The 15,916-nt window shown below is 39.6% G+C and overlaps 1 protein-coding gene across 2 annotated transcripts; it reads left to right on the top strand.

The window, feature by feature from the left end:
* The first annotated feature begins 7,922 nt into the window (after positions 1-7,922).
* On the top strand, positions 7,923-13,431 carry LOC111249401 (histidine decarboxylase-like). 2 transcript variants are annotated; one of them, XM_022803224.2, is made up of 10 exons: positions 7,923-8,062; positions 8,415-8,587; positions 8,874-9,107; positions 9,443-9,623; positions 10,570-10,746; positions 11,006-11,168; positions 11,755-11,845; positions 11,981-12,174; positions 12,448-12,736; positions 12,971-13,431. In XM_022803224.2, exons 1-10 carry the CDS (start codon positions 8,035-8,037, stop codon positions 13,193-13,195), a joined length of 1,755 nt encoding a protein of 584 aa, XP_022658959.1. In that variant the 5' UTR covers positions 7,923-8,034; the 3' UTR covers positions 13,196-13,431. The 2 variants fall into 2 exon arrangements, with proteins under 2 accessions (XP_022658959.1, XP_086843605.1); XM_086987479.1 differs by lacking the exon at positions 12,448-12,736.
* Positions 13,432-15,916: the final 2,485 nt, after the last annotated feature.

A 15,916-nucleotide genomic window follows, 5' to 3' on the forward strand; every position in this document is an offset into this window, starting at 1 on the left:
AAATACACCTGTGTCAATAAGAACTAAAGGTCTACGAAAAGCAGCTCCGTTTTTAATAAAATTCCTATAAAAGGATATGATAACGACTTGTGGCCCAATGAGAATGATGCAGCGATGGCATGTTTGTTTACTGATCTTAAGAACGAAAGAAGTGGTCCCGGACGTAGGCACGTTTCGTGATGGAGCATTGGAGTGATGGAGTCTAAGGTAAACTACGTATCTAGAGCTCGAAACGCACAAAAAAAAATGTAAATGCATATATATATATAGGGTAGGTGAACAAAATCATCATCGTCGTCGTCGTCGTCGTCGGCTTCTTAGCGAAAGATTCTTGAATAGCTAACCAACTGTCTCGCCACTCGTTTACAACTAAGCCGTTGTCCTATTCACTCTTTCAAGAGTTATTTGCGACGATGGTTTAGAACACACGTTTCGCACTGCTGTATGTTATAAATACCTGCTCCAATATAATCCTTTTTAAGTACGTATGGGTGGCTTTTTTTTATCATAGATTCATGCTGTAGGACTCATAGGAAGTCATTTGGTGCTCATCGTGTTGCAGATGTGTAGATTTAAACCCGATCCTTACCATACTATTGTCTATTGATTGCTCCTTTTCGACGTTGGTACACTTTGTATCGAGCCGCTCATGTGCGGAATGTAAAAGAAAATCGTGCCCGCTAGTACTGGCGTATTTTGTAAATAGACTTTATTGCATGTATTGTTTTTTGTATGATTCCGCACGACGGTTTCATCTAGGTCTGTAGTAACTGATGCTGGACTAGAGTACCCTTATACGTTCTGTGATGAGATTCGAAAGGTGTCTCGAACATTAATAAATTGCCGATTAGGCTACTGGGTAATATCAACAGAGTAGTACTAGAAAACGATTTATGCAGGATACGCACTAACTAAAATGGAATAGATCGAATACCTAATTATCTCGCCGACTTCAATCGTACGAACAATTAGATAACCAATACAAATCTCTGTCAACCTTATTTTGATAGAAGTCAAGTTTTCAGGGATGAAAAAATTGAGAGCCGGTTTGTATTAACCGTTCTAATAACTGTTGTATTTATTTATTAACTTGTTTATTATTTACTAAAGTAACTTATGGGTGTCGTATATGCTATTAAAAAAAAATCATATATGGCTACGAAAAAGATCATATTATTCTAATATTGTTAAACTATATACCAATGTTGTAGGACGTACTTCGTTTCGTGCCGGAGCCAGTAATCTGAAACAAAGAGACAAATACAGTGAACCTGAAGCTCGATATGTTTATTTTAATGTAGAAACCATTAACTTTGAATTAGCTAATTTCGTTCTTCTCCTTCCTAATCGATTTTTTTCGTTCGCGAAGCATTATAAACTCTGCTTCACCAGGGCGTGCGACATTATTTTTCCAGATTTTTATTTTAAATCCCGTTTTGATCACGTTCAAATCATGTCAAACCTAGATGATTTCGCTCTCAGTCCTAATTGCCTCGAATCATTAGGGCCACTTCTTGCACCCAAGAATCTTGACTGCTTTTGAAATCTGAGGCTGTAGAGGACTCGTATCGTGAATGTGCTGTTCCATTTTCTGTTTTTTCATTCTCGGCCATGCTACTTCCTCATACGCCTCCTCGCCATCTCGACTCTGTTCATGAAGTGTCCAGCTGAAAGAACGTACTCGCCTCCTAACTTTACGCTCTCTCCTTCTGTTTTTAGGACACTCCATACTCGGCCTTACAGGCTCAAGAACTAAATGCTTGGCTATTCGAAAATCACATTAAAATCAACCCAGTGATGCAGCACCTGCAGTGATGACAGGGAGTAGTCGCATCCACTTCGTAGAAAAGGTAATCAGAGCAGTAGACAAGGCAAAATGTTCGATGGTTGAAGCAACCGATGTTAGAGAAAATTATGTTTAATAAATTTTGTTACGGTAATTGTTGCACTGGAACATATGGCGGGCGACGTTATCACATTGGAAAATAATCAAGGTACGTAAATTGTATACTTGATTCTTGTATTTAGGTCACAGTGTCAGCTCCTTTTTGAACCTAATTCATGATGCATCAACCTTTTTTCTAAAATTCAAATGGTCATATGTAACATGTAGTACACAAACGGGACCAAGTTACACAGACGGGATCATAACTAAAGTTTTAAGAGTGATCAACTTTAGTTATTTCTTACCAGGACATTAAGGGCTAAAGTTACGTTCAGATTACTGCAGAGCTTTAATTACTATCAATCTATTTTATCATCGTACTGTTGCAGTGATATCATGTAGCCCTACAAGCTGGAGGAACGCATGGATGGCCTAGGTTCGAGTTGGTGCAGAGACACGCTTTAATCCTGCATTAAAATAGGACCAAGTAGAAAAGTCAATGCTTCGAATGATTTTTTTTTTTCGTTGCTTAGATTATTCGCTGACAAATCCTCAAAGTTTGTCATAAAGGGCAGCGTAATCTAGATGGCTAATGGCTAAATGCGTCAGCCGTTACCTAACAAGCTTGCCATCATGCTGGCTCGAAACATCAACGTTGGCAAAAATTGTTATCAGAAATAACCAAGGGAATGAGGAAGAAGTATATGGAATTTAAGAAAAAATCATTACTAAAATTACTGGTTACTTCATTGGATGCCATACTGTTTAATACGTATGTTGGAGGAAGTGCATTGAAGTCTACTGAGATCCCCTCCTTAGTCAAGTTTTAAGTGGAACGAGTTTTTGATACGATGTCTAAAAAAGGTTACTTCGAGGACCGGTTTATAGAAAAATAATATCCATAATAAGGAAAGTGCCATAATAAGAAAGCTATAAAAACCGATAAAACGGATAAAATAGTTAACCGGTGTATACACGAGGTAAGGCAAGAGAGTACGTTAAATATATAAGATAACCTTCTAACAAAAACGCATAAAAACCAAGTAAGTAAACTGTAGAGACAAAACAGCACGCGAATCTCGGACCAGCGAAATTTTGATGCCTAGAAATTTAGAAATTTTTAGCGCAGTAGACAGATTTTTAGATAAATTTTTATGTATCTTATTAACATATACACAGATGTTGCGTATATCTACATTGCTTTCTTTATAGATGGCCCGCTATGCTTGGAGGCTGTGTTTCGAGGAGTTGTTAACCTGAGTCTGCAGACTATTACATACACGACATGCTGTGTCAATAATACTGCGTCTTTTTTTTGTCTTTAGCCTTCCGATTTTGCGTCTAACAGAGCTTATGATCCCCCGGATCCACATCTTTAGGTTGTTTGCAAGTCGAGCCATTGCCTGCTACAGAAACAAAAAAACCGCGTTTCAGTTATGGTGTTTAGCAATTTTTCGCCAAAATTGCTATCTAGATAAAACTACGCTCATGTTTCTACCAGTACGTTATGCTATATACAGCAGCTCCTTAGCGCTAGCGTCTGTTATTCACGAACGTCTGTTTAACAAGACCGTGTTTTAAGATGCCCTTCAAAACCTGTGCATCCACAGGTAGCAGTCACGTCAAGGTATTTGAGCATGTTTGGAATGAGTTTTTTCGTATGAATTTGATGCCGTCATGCATGTCGAAGCTAAGGGAAAACGGAATTATTGAGCGTGGTAACGCGATGGGACGATCCGCTTTTTTGTGCTCATAAATGTCAGCTAGCGACCTAATAGGCTGAAGGCTAAAAGAGCCTGGCCAATGTAGTCGCGTATTTTTCTAATTTCGGAGAGAAGCTCTAAGGTCGACATGAGCTTAATAGATACTGTCGTAAGAAGAACTTACTTCAGAAGCTCGCAGTAAATGGAATTAACAGACCAAAAACACTCTGAAAGTCACTCATAACATGCTAGACTAATAGAGTTAATAAGAATTGCGCTGTTATCTAAAAATGCACCCTAATAATAGCTTTCAGGCTTTAATAATTGTTTTCTTTATGGTATAATGTTTTCAAGATGTGTTAATGAGGTAAAATGTATTTTAGTGACCCCCTATACACTTGTAAGGTGAATTGGACTTTGATGGGGTGAAACTACGGCGGAACAGACTTGACTGTTCTTCATATCATAAAAGCAAATCGTTGTGTTTTATAGTAACTAAAATTATGTGGTAAACAAGCTGCGCTCTCAACTGCATTATGAGCCAAGAGTCATGTCAAAACTGCTTCTTTACCTCAGTGGGCCCTCTCTTCTATATTACATACAAAATGAACAAATTTGCCGATTTTAACGGCCGGTGCTGCCGTTGAGCACTGCCCTATTACTCGTCCCCGGGAATTAGTTGATCCACGCCGAATGTATTAGACAGATTGAAGCGTGGCTTTTCTCGTTTGTCGCTCACCCAGCCCAGGAGCTCACTGAGTATTCTGGCAAAGAGATGAAGTTTCACACTAACGGTGCCCTAACGCGCCCTTCTTGGCGAACAGCCGGTGAAGCCAAGCAGATAGTGAAAGCAGTCATGTATCGCTTTTCTTGTGGCGTAAACGGGTTTAGCAAAACCGGGTTCACATTTGTGTTTATCGATGTATTCAAAAACTGCTACGCGCTTATATGATAAGCACAAAATACACCGAATCGATGTATAACATACCTTTAATAAATCTGCTTTGGTATAATTTTGCTGTCGCCTTCGTCTATTTTGCGTTAGTCTTTCTGATCCAACGTCATCGGGTCCACTAGATTCAAAGATGCGACAGACCCCATAGAAAATTTCTGCTAGGGACGTGGTCATCTCCGGGAGACAAATTCGACATCAGTCAATGTAATCGAAGGTATCTAACTAGTATAGCGGGTATTTTCGCGATCTCCGCCCGTAGTACTAGAAATCATGCGAACATGAAAAGCTTGCGTGGGCAAACACGATTCGGCCCCAAGATGCTCAGATATAGCAAACTACAAAATAACCCTACTGATTTCAACACAAGTCTGACTAGGGTAGATTTTGGGTGATACAGCACATTCCGTTTAGGATATTCTAAGAAATACATCTTCTACACAATCTGCTAGCACCCCCACTGAAGCAATTGGTTTATCACATTCAGAAAGAGGCGTTTGTATATAGATGTTGGCACCATGCAACTAACAGTATCCATCTGTATCAACTACGACAAGTTTGATCACAGTTGGCCGAAAAAGACACCACAGGTAAAAGTTGAACTGTAAAAGCTTACGCCAATTGCACCGATGTCTGTGCAACGTAATGCATCTTCGATTTTAAAACACGCCTCATCGATTTTACTTTTGTCCTAGTGCCAGTGTTTGCCTTAGATATCCTACTCGTAACTGGGCTTGATATGGCATAGTCGTAATATGGATCCATTGATGGCATCCTGTCTCTTTTCGTTCGCCTTTTTGCGCGCATCAAATTCAAACAGTCGACATTACCACTGAAAATGTCGGCCACGAAAATTCTCGGCATTAGCGTACGCTGTAATCTCGGCCTGCTAGTATTGTTGACTCTGCTAATATTTCTCATGATCGCTGTGCTCTCCGTGATCTTTATAATATCGCTACTCATGATCGTAACGGATGTGGGTACCGTAATAGTTCCCTTGTCCTTTTCATCCACATTAATCACCTCTATACAAAAATGTAGCGCTCTTACACATGTATATATATATATATATATATATATATATGTAGGCCTTACGATTGAGGTTATATAGTGTTTTCTGCTCTGAAGCATTGTGTTACAGATTTACTTTTACACCGAATTAATCAGAAAATTACCGAAAGTTTCAAGCGGACCGGCCTTTGTTGCGCGGAACGCCCTTGACCGTTCGGAAAGCCCGGCCAGTTCATAAGAACATTTGTCGCCACCAGTGGGAGAGGGAGGTGAGAACAACAGAAAAAATAAACTGAATTACTGCGCCATCACGTGGCAAAAAAGGTTGTGCTGAACAAGGAAACGGTTTCTGTCTAATAAGGTCTTTTATTCATGCTCTTTTCTATAACCATAATCGTCGGTAATACCCGTATTACTCAATATTTGTCACATTTGATCAATGTCAAAGCAAAAAGGATGGCTGTGAAAATACTGAATTTTTTTTTTACACAACATATAGGTTGGGGCAAGGTCTCTTAACACCTAAAAAATCCTCTGGAAAAATACGCATATATTGTATTAATGTGTATAAAAATACGGGAGTCCCTGAAGCACGTTTTGTTGTAATGAAAACGCTGAACAAGAAGAAAGGCAAAAGATGGTTTTCCCATCAACTGGCTACAAGACATATGGAAACACGTCTGATGTACTCTAGAATGAGAATTTGTGTAATTTGTATCAATAAATGGCACCCCTGATACTCAACTTCGCCACAAATAGGACGTGGGCCGATCTGTGTCCCCCATCAGAAAAGGATCAGATGAGAGAATGGCATTGAAAAGGAGAAAAAGCAATTCCGATGGCAGCACCGAAGGATTCGGCCATATATGAATGATTTTAACCGCAATGGATAGCAGACAAGAAAATATACACAGATCGACTTGTCACGCTATCATTATAACTTTCCAGCAATCTGCATCTGTTATATGCGTCACGGGTTCTGTAACTTTGTGTCAAACAAATGACTGATTTACGGTACAAATATGTCAGAGGTAGCTAACGATTCAGAGCGGCACTTCCCTGCTTTTTGCCTGTTTTGCTTGCGTGCTATTGTCCTTAGGTGAGAGTACCATACTAGAACCATTCCGTTACGTGTAAACGTCGTAAACTGAGTAATTTCAGTTACAACTACGTTTAGACCTGCTTCTCTATTGGCTGCATTGGACAACGACTTTTATAGAAATTACGTTGTCATAAATCTAGGCCCTTATTCTGTATTAGGCTTTGAAGTTAACTTGTGTCTTTTCTATTTAACGTCACCAAAATGGCCGTTATTTGTTCAAATATAAAAATACTGGTTGCAGTGCAGGCTTCTCTGAGTCTGGTCGAATAGTAGTAGTTTTTATAGTAAGCTAACAAAGCACGAAGACATGTGTACGACTTCATCGACATTTCCTCTAGAATCGTTAATTTTTCTATGCTGTTTGCGCTTATAGTTAGATACCTGTCCAATCAAAACGCACCTTTGTTGAAACTGAAATTAACACTTTTGAAAACAAAGTGGGCATTGTTAAATTCAACTAGGTTTGAAAAGCCTAAAAATACATCTAACAGATGTTATCTTATAAAATGTCAAACTTTCTACCCGGACTTGCATTTATTGTAACGAAGGATACACTGCCTATTCGAAATCATTGCTCATATGAGAACCCATTATTTTTATAAATGGTCATCCTGATCGTTTTTGGCAAAGACAGTTACGCTAATGCTGAATCAGAGTCTGTGGTGATCCCTGTGATCGGTACTGGACAAAAGCAACGAGTAAAAAATCGTCTGCTAATTTGGATTTGATACAATATTCGAGTACACACAAAACATGGCCGTGTGTTGAAGTTGAAGGCCAAAAATATCTGTCCTTAGCTTTCAGATCAAAAGCGAAACATCTATGTGAACCTATGTTATAGATAGACTGAAAATAGAAACGAATACGACGGAATAAAGGTGAAAAGTGGCAGTACGGATAGACTAGCCATGGTAGAAAGGATCCATTGCTAGCTACTGGTAAGGTGATCCTTTTCTCCCAGGAGTCGCCTCGTCACTCAACACACATTAATGCCACACGCCTTCGTCTCAACGCAAAAGGGCTGGTCCGTGGTCGGAGCCAGATATTCGCTCTGTGAGGACATTTACCAGTTACAGCGGTTAGCCAGGATTGCAGTTGTAGACATATGCCATTCTCCGTATTGCAATATCAAGCAGACAACGCATGTTAACCTGATTAAATTTATATTGTAGGCGTTTACAAGGATGCCGAGGGCAATAAACATTTCCGGGGGTCACATACCTGTGTAGGAAAGCCTAGCACAATGTGAAATATGGAAAGGACGGCAGAACTTCAGGCTTGCGCTTCGAACTGCGACTCTTCGGGGACTTCGCCATCATGATCAGAGTTAACATCGTACGCACGGAACAGGATCTCAGTCGGCCGCCAACTTCGCTACGCGATGGACCTCAAGGAGTACCGTAAGAGAGGTGGGTTATTCATTCATTGTCTCGTAGCTAGACTCCGAATGTATACGTTCAATGCCAATATTATGTGAATGATAAGGACATGAACTCGTAAGATTACATGAACACATACAACTTGATAACCTAAAGAATTGTTATGGTGTTTAGAAGTTCCATTAAAGGAAGCCCGTTCATTTAAAACTTGTGTTAGCTAGAAAACACAATTTAAAGCAGAAAAGAGAGCAGAGATGCCATTTCTATAACTGTGTGTGAGACCTAACGAGTATTGAGGTTCTGTTTGGTAGGTGGCGATCTGAATAATTTTCTTTTGTCTACTTATCATACCGTCGATGACTATTATCCCTTGAACTCTAAGCGAAAGAGATGGTTGACATAATTGCGGGCTACCTCGAAACCGTCGGAGAAAGGCGGGTGTTTCCCGATGTAAAGCCTGGTTACATGCTCGCCTTGGTACCACCGGATGCCCCTGATCATCCCGAAGAGTGGGACAGCATTGTAGAAGATATCTACAACGTGATCATTCCCGGCGTGAGTGTAAAGTTCGAATTTAGATTATTTGAAGAATCATTGCGGTTAAGGAAAATACATAATTATTCAAAGACTATATATGTCTATCTACCCGTTTTGTTCGTGCCAGCTTGTTCTATGAGGAGAGCGCGCGAAGAGTTTTCCTCCTGCGAGAATAGCACTTTTTCACTATCATGGACCTGTAACGTATTTGTCACATTTCAAATACGCCGGCCCAATAGTAGTTACATGCTAGCTCAATGTACTTTCAGCATAATATAATCCCACTTTCGTTTGTTACATGTAGTTAACCCATTGGCAAAGCCCACACATGCATGCCTATTTCCCGGCGTTGAACAGTCCCGCCTCACTGTTAGGCGACATGCTCGCCAATGGCTTCAATTGCCTAGGCTTTACCTGGGCATCATCACCTGCTGTCACCGAACTAGAGGTGATCGTCATGGACTGGCTAGCTAAAATGTTGGGCCTTCCTGACTGTTTTCTCCACTCGACGGGCGGCGGAGGGGGTGGAGTGATACAGGTGAGTTAAACGTTGAGAAGCGAAATCATGAGATTATTGTTATTATAGAAAAATAGGCATATATATATACAGAGAGAGGGGTGTGTGCACCTTTATTTTAGGCGTGGTCACACAAGACTAGCGAACGTATTTTAAAAGCAAACATTTAAAAAGGAACTTTCTACTGTGCCTCGTTTTGCTGTCCCTTCGAGACACCAAGAGATTGTGTGTGGGTTGACTCTCTGGAACTCAGTAAAAACAAAAGAAATAATGTATCGGTGTAAAAAGCATATCGGTCTCAAGCTAAGTGATTTCGAAGCTGGCCATCATGACTGAACCTAGAGCGCTATTTTCAGACGACCGCAAGCGAGGCCACCCTTTGTTCTTTATTGGCGGCCCGCACTGAAATGATCCGAGCCGAAAAATTGCGTGGCTTAGGATCCGCACAGCCTGTTGAGGACTGGCAAGTGATGCGTCGATTAGTGGCCTATTGTTCGGATCAGGCGCATTCGTCCGTCGAAAAAGCCGGATTTATAGGTAAGTTAGAGTAGGACGCACACGCATGGGTCCTAACTGCTAGGCAAGAAGCGATATGCACAGCGTCATAAAAAAGGGTCCATAAATAATCATTTCATAGAAAGTAATTCCAATGGCCCCAGCAAGAAACACTGCGTGAAGGTGCGACGATCTATTGTCTACACAATCTGTTGGAAAGATAAACTCTGCTTTGTAAATTGTAAAAAAAAAAAGTTTGTTTATCTACTTTTATTTCAATGAAACTTATTATATTGCGCTTTTACACTTATTATGCCCCATCGCGTGAACAACTATAAATCGTCCAATGGTGCTACAGAAACTTATTGTTATCACTGATTTTTCGACATTGTGCTTCTAAATAAATTTATATTTTATAACGATTTACATTTGATGACAGTTAATATTTTTAAAAGTAAGAACTGTATATATATATATATATATAGGGTAGGACGAGCAATCACTAGCTGTCCTAAATGACCAAAGATCTGATTCACCAGTTGCAATACATAAATATTTGTGCTTACAAACGTCTTGTCCTGTCCATCTGACCCGTTATAATCCTCTAGCTTATTATTAATGTCAAATAATATTATTAAAAAATCAAATAAGAAATTATTAAGACAATGTATGTATGCTTTTTAATACCCCATATCGGATCGTAGGCCTACTTCTCTCCCTATATGTATTCAATCTATTCGATGTAGAATCAGAAGGCAAACTATTTTTATTTATTTAAGTGTCTAATTTTAAACAATATATAAGTGTGAACGTAATGTCCCTATTGGCTTAATTAATCGTACTTAGCTCTTGTGTAATGGGAAATGGGCATGGGACGCGAACGAGGTCACCCGAAACGATTGTGATAGCATACGATGACAGTCGCATTGTGACGGATTATAACTGTTTAACATAACCCTGACCGGTCTTTTTTTAATATTCGTCACAGGTTTAGTAAAGATGCGCTACGTAGAGTGTGACGAAGAATATGCGATGCGCGGCTCCGTCCTTCAGGAAATGATATTGCAGGATCGAGCTGCTGGCCTTCTTCCGTTTTTCGTCTGCGCCACACTCGGCACAACGGGTTCATGTTCGTTCGACGATCTCGAAATTGTCGGACATATTTGTAAGACAAAATTATCCCATAAAGCAATGCATCTTTCTCACGCCGTCGGCAACTTATGATCGCAGGAAGCCCTACGATCATTGAATGCAGTTATGCTGAATTAATCAAGACATAATTTTTATCAAATGTTTAGTTTTCAACATAAAGCACCGCTAATCAATAATAGAGCCCGAGATGTTATTATAGTAAAGCTGCTTCGATTATTAAACGCACCTTTGTTTATTGACTGTGGGCTGGTGGCACCCGTATCGGAGGACAGGTCGAGATAATGGCGTCTGGCTTCATGTGGACGCTGCGTATGCAGGAACAGCTTTCATTTGTCCTGAGTTTCGCGAGTGGCTCCGAGGTGTGGACATGGCTAATACGTTCGCGTTCAATCCGTCCAAGTGGATGATGGTCCATTTCGACTGTACGGCGATGTGGTAAGCGTCTCCCTCCCGTGGCATGTAATTAACCTACCTACTGATCTAAATGTCAGCGTTGATTTCTGTTCGAAATTATGTTCAGTAACCAACCTAGCTAATGGGACGACCGTGACATACTTAGGATAATACTTGAAGATCGCTATAGTTGATGTGCTGTAAAAAAAAACAGTCAGACGGAAGGAGTTCGCAATATCTCATCTTAGATTCTGTTTAGGTAAAAAAAATGCCACTTGCTGGTACAAGTGAAGACTTCTTTTCATTTAACCAACCACAATATGTACAAGGTATAGGTGGGCTGCAGTAACGATTAATGTCAACCTGTGAGATGATAGGGAAATTTCAAAATAACAATTCATAACAATTAGATTCAAAATTTTAGTTTTTTTATTGACTGCAGCTAATTTCATGATCAAAAATGCATTCTCAAAATGATGTTTTTTTTTTTTAATTTTCTGATAGTCATAATCTAATTGAAACAGAAAACTTTGGCCTCATAGTCGAACCTCGAAGATGAGCACTGATTTCTTGGCTATATCAGTGTCAGGTATAATGTTAGCCATATTTTGTGTGATCTCCTCGGAAGGGTTCAAAATTCTCGCGCCCTTCATCGCACCTTCAACGTGGATCCTCTCTATCTGCAGCACGAAAACACTGGTCTGGCCGTGGATTACATGGTGCGCAAATCTTGGGTATCTATGGTGGCTTACATCTGTAGCATCAGAAGTGTATATATATGTACATCACGCGTAAACGTATAGCCATTAGTTTGCAACTGACAGATCCTCTCGCGGATTGTTTTCATTGCGCAGCATTGGCAGATACCACTGTCACGACGCTTTCGTAGCCTGAAATTATGGTTCGTGATTCGTCTTCATGGTGTTACGGGTTTACAAAGCCACGTCCGGAGGGGAGTTCATTTAGCTGAGTTATTCGAATCGCTGGTTATGTCTGATCAAAGGTTTGAGATACCCGCGAAGCGGCACCTTGGTATGGTCGTATTCAGGTAATTCATCTTCCTTATGGTCGTTTAGCGTTAATGCCAAACCATAGTACTATCAAACCTCGTTAAACTAATTTTCTGGCAAGTTTTGTCGACTTCCTTAGGAGAAATACAAGAGAACTATGGCCTTCAACAACTTACGGATTCCATCCACAGGGATTGATGCATTGTTAAACTGTGTTAAAATATCAATTTCTTTAGATACGAGTGTATAGATCCGGTACAGGTAACAATAGAAATATTGTCAGTTTCAACTTGCCTGTTGCTTTCTCTCAGACTCCGTGGTGCAAACATCCTTACGGAGAGGTTGCTGAAGAAGCTGAACTCTTCAGGGCGTATCCACTGCGTGCCGGCATCACTAAAAGGAATATACGTTATACGTTTTACGGTAACTTCGACTCGAACGACCGAGGAAGATATTCATTCCGACTGGAAACTGATAAAGGCAACGGCTGACACTGTCTTGGCTGGCTCGAAACCGAGGATTAAGCTAGCAAATATTAAGGAACAGGCACCAGAATTCGGATCATCGTTGCTATTGGCCAATACTCCAATGACACCGAAGGTTCACACCGACATCTTTGATAGCGTTTTACGTAATGATCACGTTAATAATGGTCTGCTGCATCAACTTCCAATGTACACGCCTCGGTCGACACACGAGCATAAGTAGTTTCCGGTTCTGTGTATAGAGGACACCTTAGTTTTATCGCTGTGTTTCGGGTAAACATGTTGTTCCATAAATAGTGGAAGACATAATCAAACTTAACTATTGTTAATCTTGTTCACGGATTTACAGGTTATCGACGGAAGCTTTGCGGCGTTGTTCGAGCAACTTAGTCCTGGTGTACAAAGTGCCGTGCAAAAGTGGTTCGGCAATGCTAAGAAACAGTCGGGGCCCCTAGATCGGTTAGACGTTGCGAACATAGCAAAGGCTTCTCGTTCACCAAAGAACAGCATCCCTGAAGAGCTTGAAGATGGCACCGAGAATCGAGGCAGAAACGTATCACCAAGAAGAGAGTAACGTAACGTAATGAAACGCTAATGAGGAAACATTCGTTAATACTCTATAATTATTGGAATTGACATAGTTTTCTTATTAAGATGCCCTTAAAGGGTAATTATTGTAGCTTAAAAGCCTCGGACACGGTGCAATTAGAGAGTTTTCAATAACGCTATAAAAAAAAAATGTCGTTTGAAAAACCACTGTAATCCCTAATAAATTTCAGCTAATTACCGAGGCTCTCACTACTAAAAATACTAATGATTGTTATCTGTTAAAGTGAAGAGGAGCGACTGAGGTCTTCATTTTCCTCTGCAAATAGTGATTTGAAATTGATGAATCGAGAACTAATTAATTAATAAATATTAATAATCCTATAATAAATAGTAATAAGCTAATTAGCTAATAATAATAATTTATCGACAATATTAACATCGTTCCATAGCTAGCCGCGTGCGACTTTCCAGACCTACATATACCTTCATTTGCCATTAACCTACAGATACTCACGTTGTATCCTCACGGCTACCTTTAAAGTCATGTCAATATATCTATATATATATATATATATATATATATATATATATCGAACATACAATGAATATCAAATAGAAAAAGGCTCTCATTTACCGTCCTCAAGTTTGTCCTACATGCGAAGTAACTGCGGACTATACGATTAGTCATCCGAAACTGGTTTTCTGATGCTTCTAGGCGTATAATAAACGAGTGTTAATGATTACGTACAGCTACCGTTGTTAGCATTGTACAGGACCGCGAGGCTTCACCAAGGTTGCTTTCAATGTAACTTCAACAAATTGGCTAACGACTGATCCCGGCAGCTCAGTTATGTCCGTGAGCCGCTGGCTAACGCTGTTTCATTAATTTTATCAATTCATAGTGGTCGATACCGAAATATAGGTAACACCACAAGCACTAGAAGAAGACCAGTAAGGAGGTCTATCATACGGATTTCTAGAAGTGTCGCTCTCAAATAATCAATTCTGACGACGGTATCCTAATAACTTTATCTATTCTCGTACGGTAAAAATAACCGACAATAGAAAAAATCTGATCGCTATGGCACGCTCTCCATTTTGTTCTTGCATAGTGTACTTACTTTAGTCACAATATTGCCGTAATTAACCATAGAGCATCACTGCGCTACAACGGATTATTCGAAGAAAGACTTGAAGATTGCTTTAGACGAAGGTATCATCTCATACGTCACGATACTCCTTTATACTAGAAACAGCTAGTCGATTATAATCACAGTCTTTATTACTATTCGGAGCCCATACCCATCGAATAAATTGTCTTAAGAAAAAAGTTAATGTACAATGTCAAACAAGGAGAGCAGCATTTACGAAATCAATAAAATTAAGAAACATCAGCAGACATCTTGACGTTATTACTATGTTGCGCAATATTAATAACGTTGAATATAATGGGTCAAATTCTAAAAAAAAAACGAATAAACGTCTTTAAAATGTAACATTTGATAGTGCTGATTCAAACGTACACATCTACATATACATACGCAATTTTGTGTGATGATGTGACATTTTAGTATATGAAAAAAGTCAATAATTTTGGTGAAATAGCAGACGATAAACATTGGATGGTTGACTCTCAGTATAGGCCTCTATTGTGTTTCCGAGTGGCCAAGAGCGATGAACAAGTGCTCCTTAGGTATACACTCCGTATCGAATGGATCACCCTGCAGATTAACGTCTAACATTATAAAATACCTATAAAAAAAGATCTTTCTTTCTAGTTTACTTATCTTTGTCTCTCCGTTAAAGGATTAGGTTTGCCAGAAACTAACGGCAGAAAAAAAAGTATGGCTTGTAGCAATATATCGCAGTGAATAAATTTATTAAATATTTGTCACTATTTTCGACGACCGTCGTCCATCTTTCGATTTATTTATTTCGACTCTTGGAGAATTTTTAGATTTGGTGTTCAATAAGTCATTGGACAAATTTCTAAGACTCTCTCCGTTACCAAATACATTGTATTGAATTTTATATGCCAAGGATCCGAAAAAAAAAAAAAAAAGTAATAATAATCGGCCAGCACGAAGTCTGTCCATTCATACTCTTATGAAGTGGTTGTAACAACCTGCAATTGGGTAGGGTATAGGTAGAAAATGAGGATTCGCTCAGTCGATGGGGTATCCAAGCTCTCAAGTTTAGTTTGGCTGCTAGGAGTTGCATGAACCCAGTTCATGCTCTTGGTAAACTAACGAGCTTTTACCACCCAGGTACCCCATCAACCTTAGACGGCCAACCGAAGAAAGGTGCACTTTCCAGTTCGAAAAGATCATCCTCGAGTTCAGTTATAGGGCCCTCGTCACAAATTATTCGAGCCATTCCAACACCTTATTAGTTAGTAAATATCGTAGAACACAACTTTCAGCAGAAACATCCATCTTTGTAGCTTCAACTCTAAATGAAGTTCCCTTTGATGCGCAACAAAATCACAATGAGTTCATGCAGGGGACGGAAAGCACTTCCGAGTGATATAAATATGTATGTAGGTGGACATTGCATTGTGATTCACTTGTTTATGATACGTGAGGATATCGCCATAATGTTACTTGTCAGTTTCAGACGGTCTCATGTGATAATATGCACGTAGGCAAACTGAAAACCCTATTTGTTTCATGTGTAAATTGTCAAGTTGACATGTAAAATTGGCATGCCAAACTTTCTTCTGCCATGCTTTCTTCACATGTGTGAT

Source organism: Varroa destructor, unplaced genomic scaffold (assembly GCF_002443255.2).
Source record: "Varroa destructor unplaced genomic scaffold, Vdes_3.0 BEIS01000004.1, whole genome shotgun sequence".
Taxonomy (NCBI): domain Eukaryota; kingdom Metazoa; phylum Arthropoda; class Arachnida; order Mesostigmata; family Varroidae; genus Varroa; species Varroa destructor.

Coding starts and splice junctions, on each gene's coding strand:
- LOC111249401 (XM_022803224.2), top strand. CDS start 8,035: ATGGACCTCAAGGAGTACCGTAAGAGAG. Junction 9,624..10,569: donor CGAAAAAGCCGGATTTATAG/GTAAGTTAGAGT, acceptor TATTCGTCACAG/GTTTAGTAAAGATGCGCTAC. Junction 11,169..11,754: donor TTCGACTGTACGGCGATGTG/GTAAGCGTCTCC, acceptor TCTCCTCGGAAG/GGTTCAAAATTCTCGCGCCC.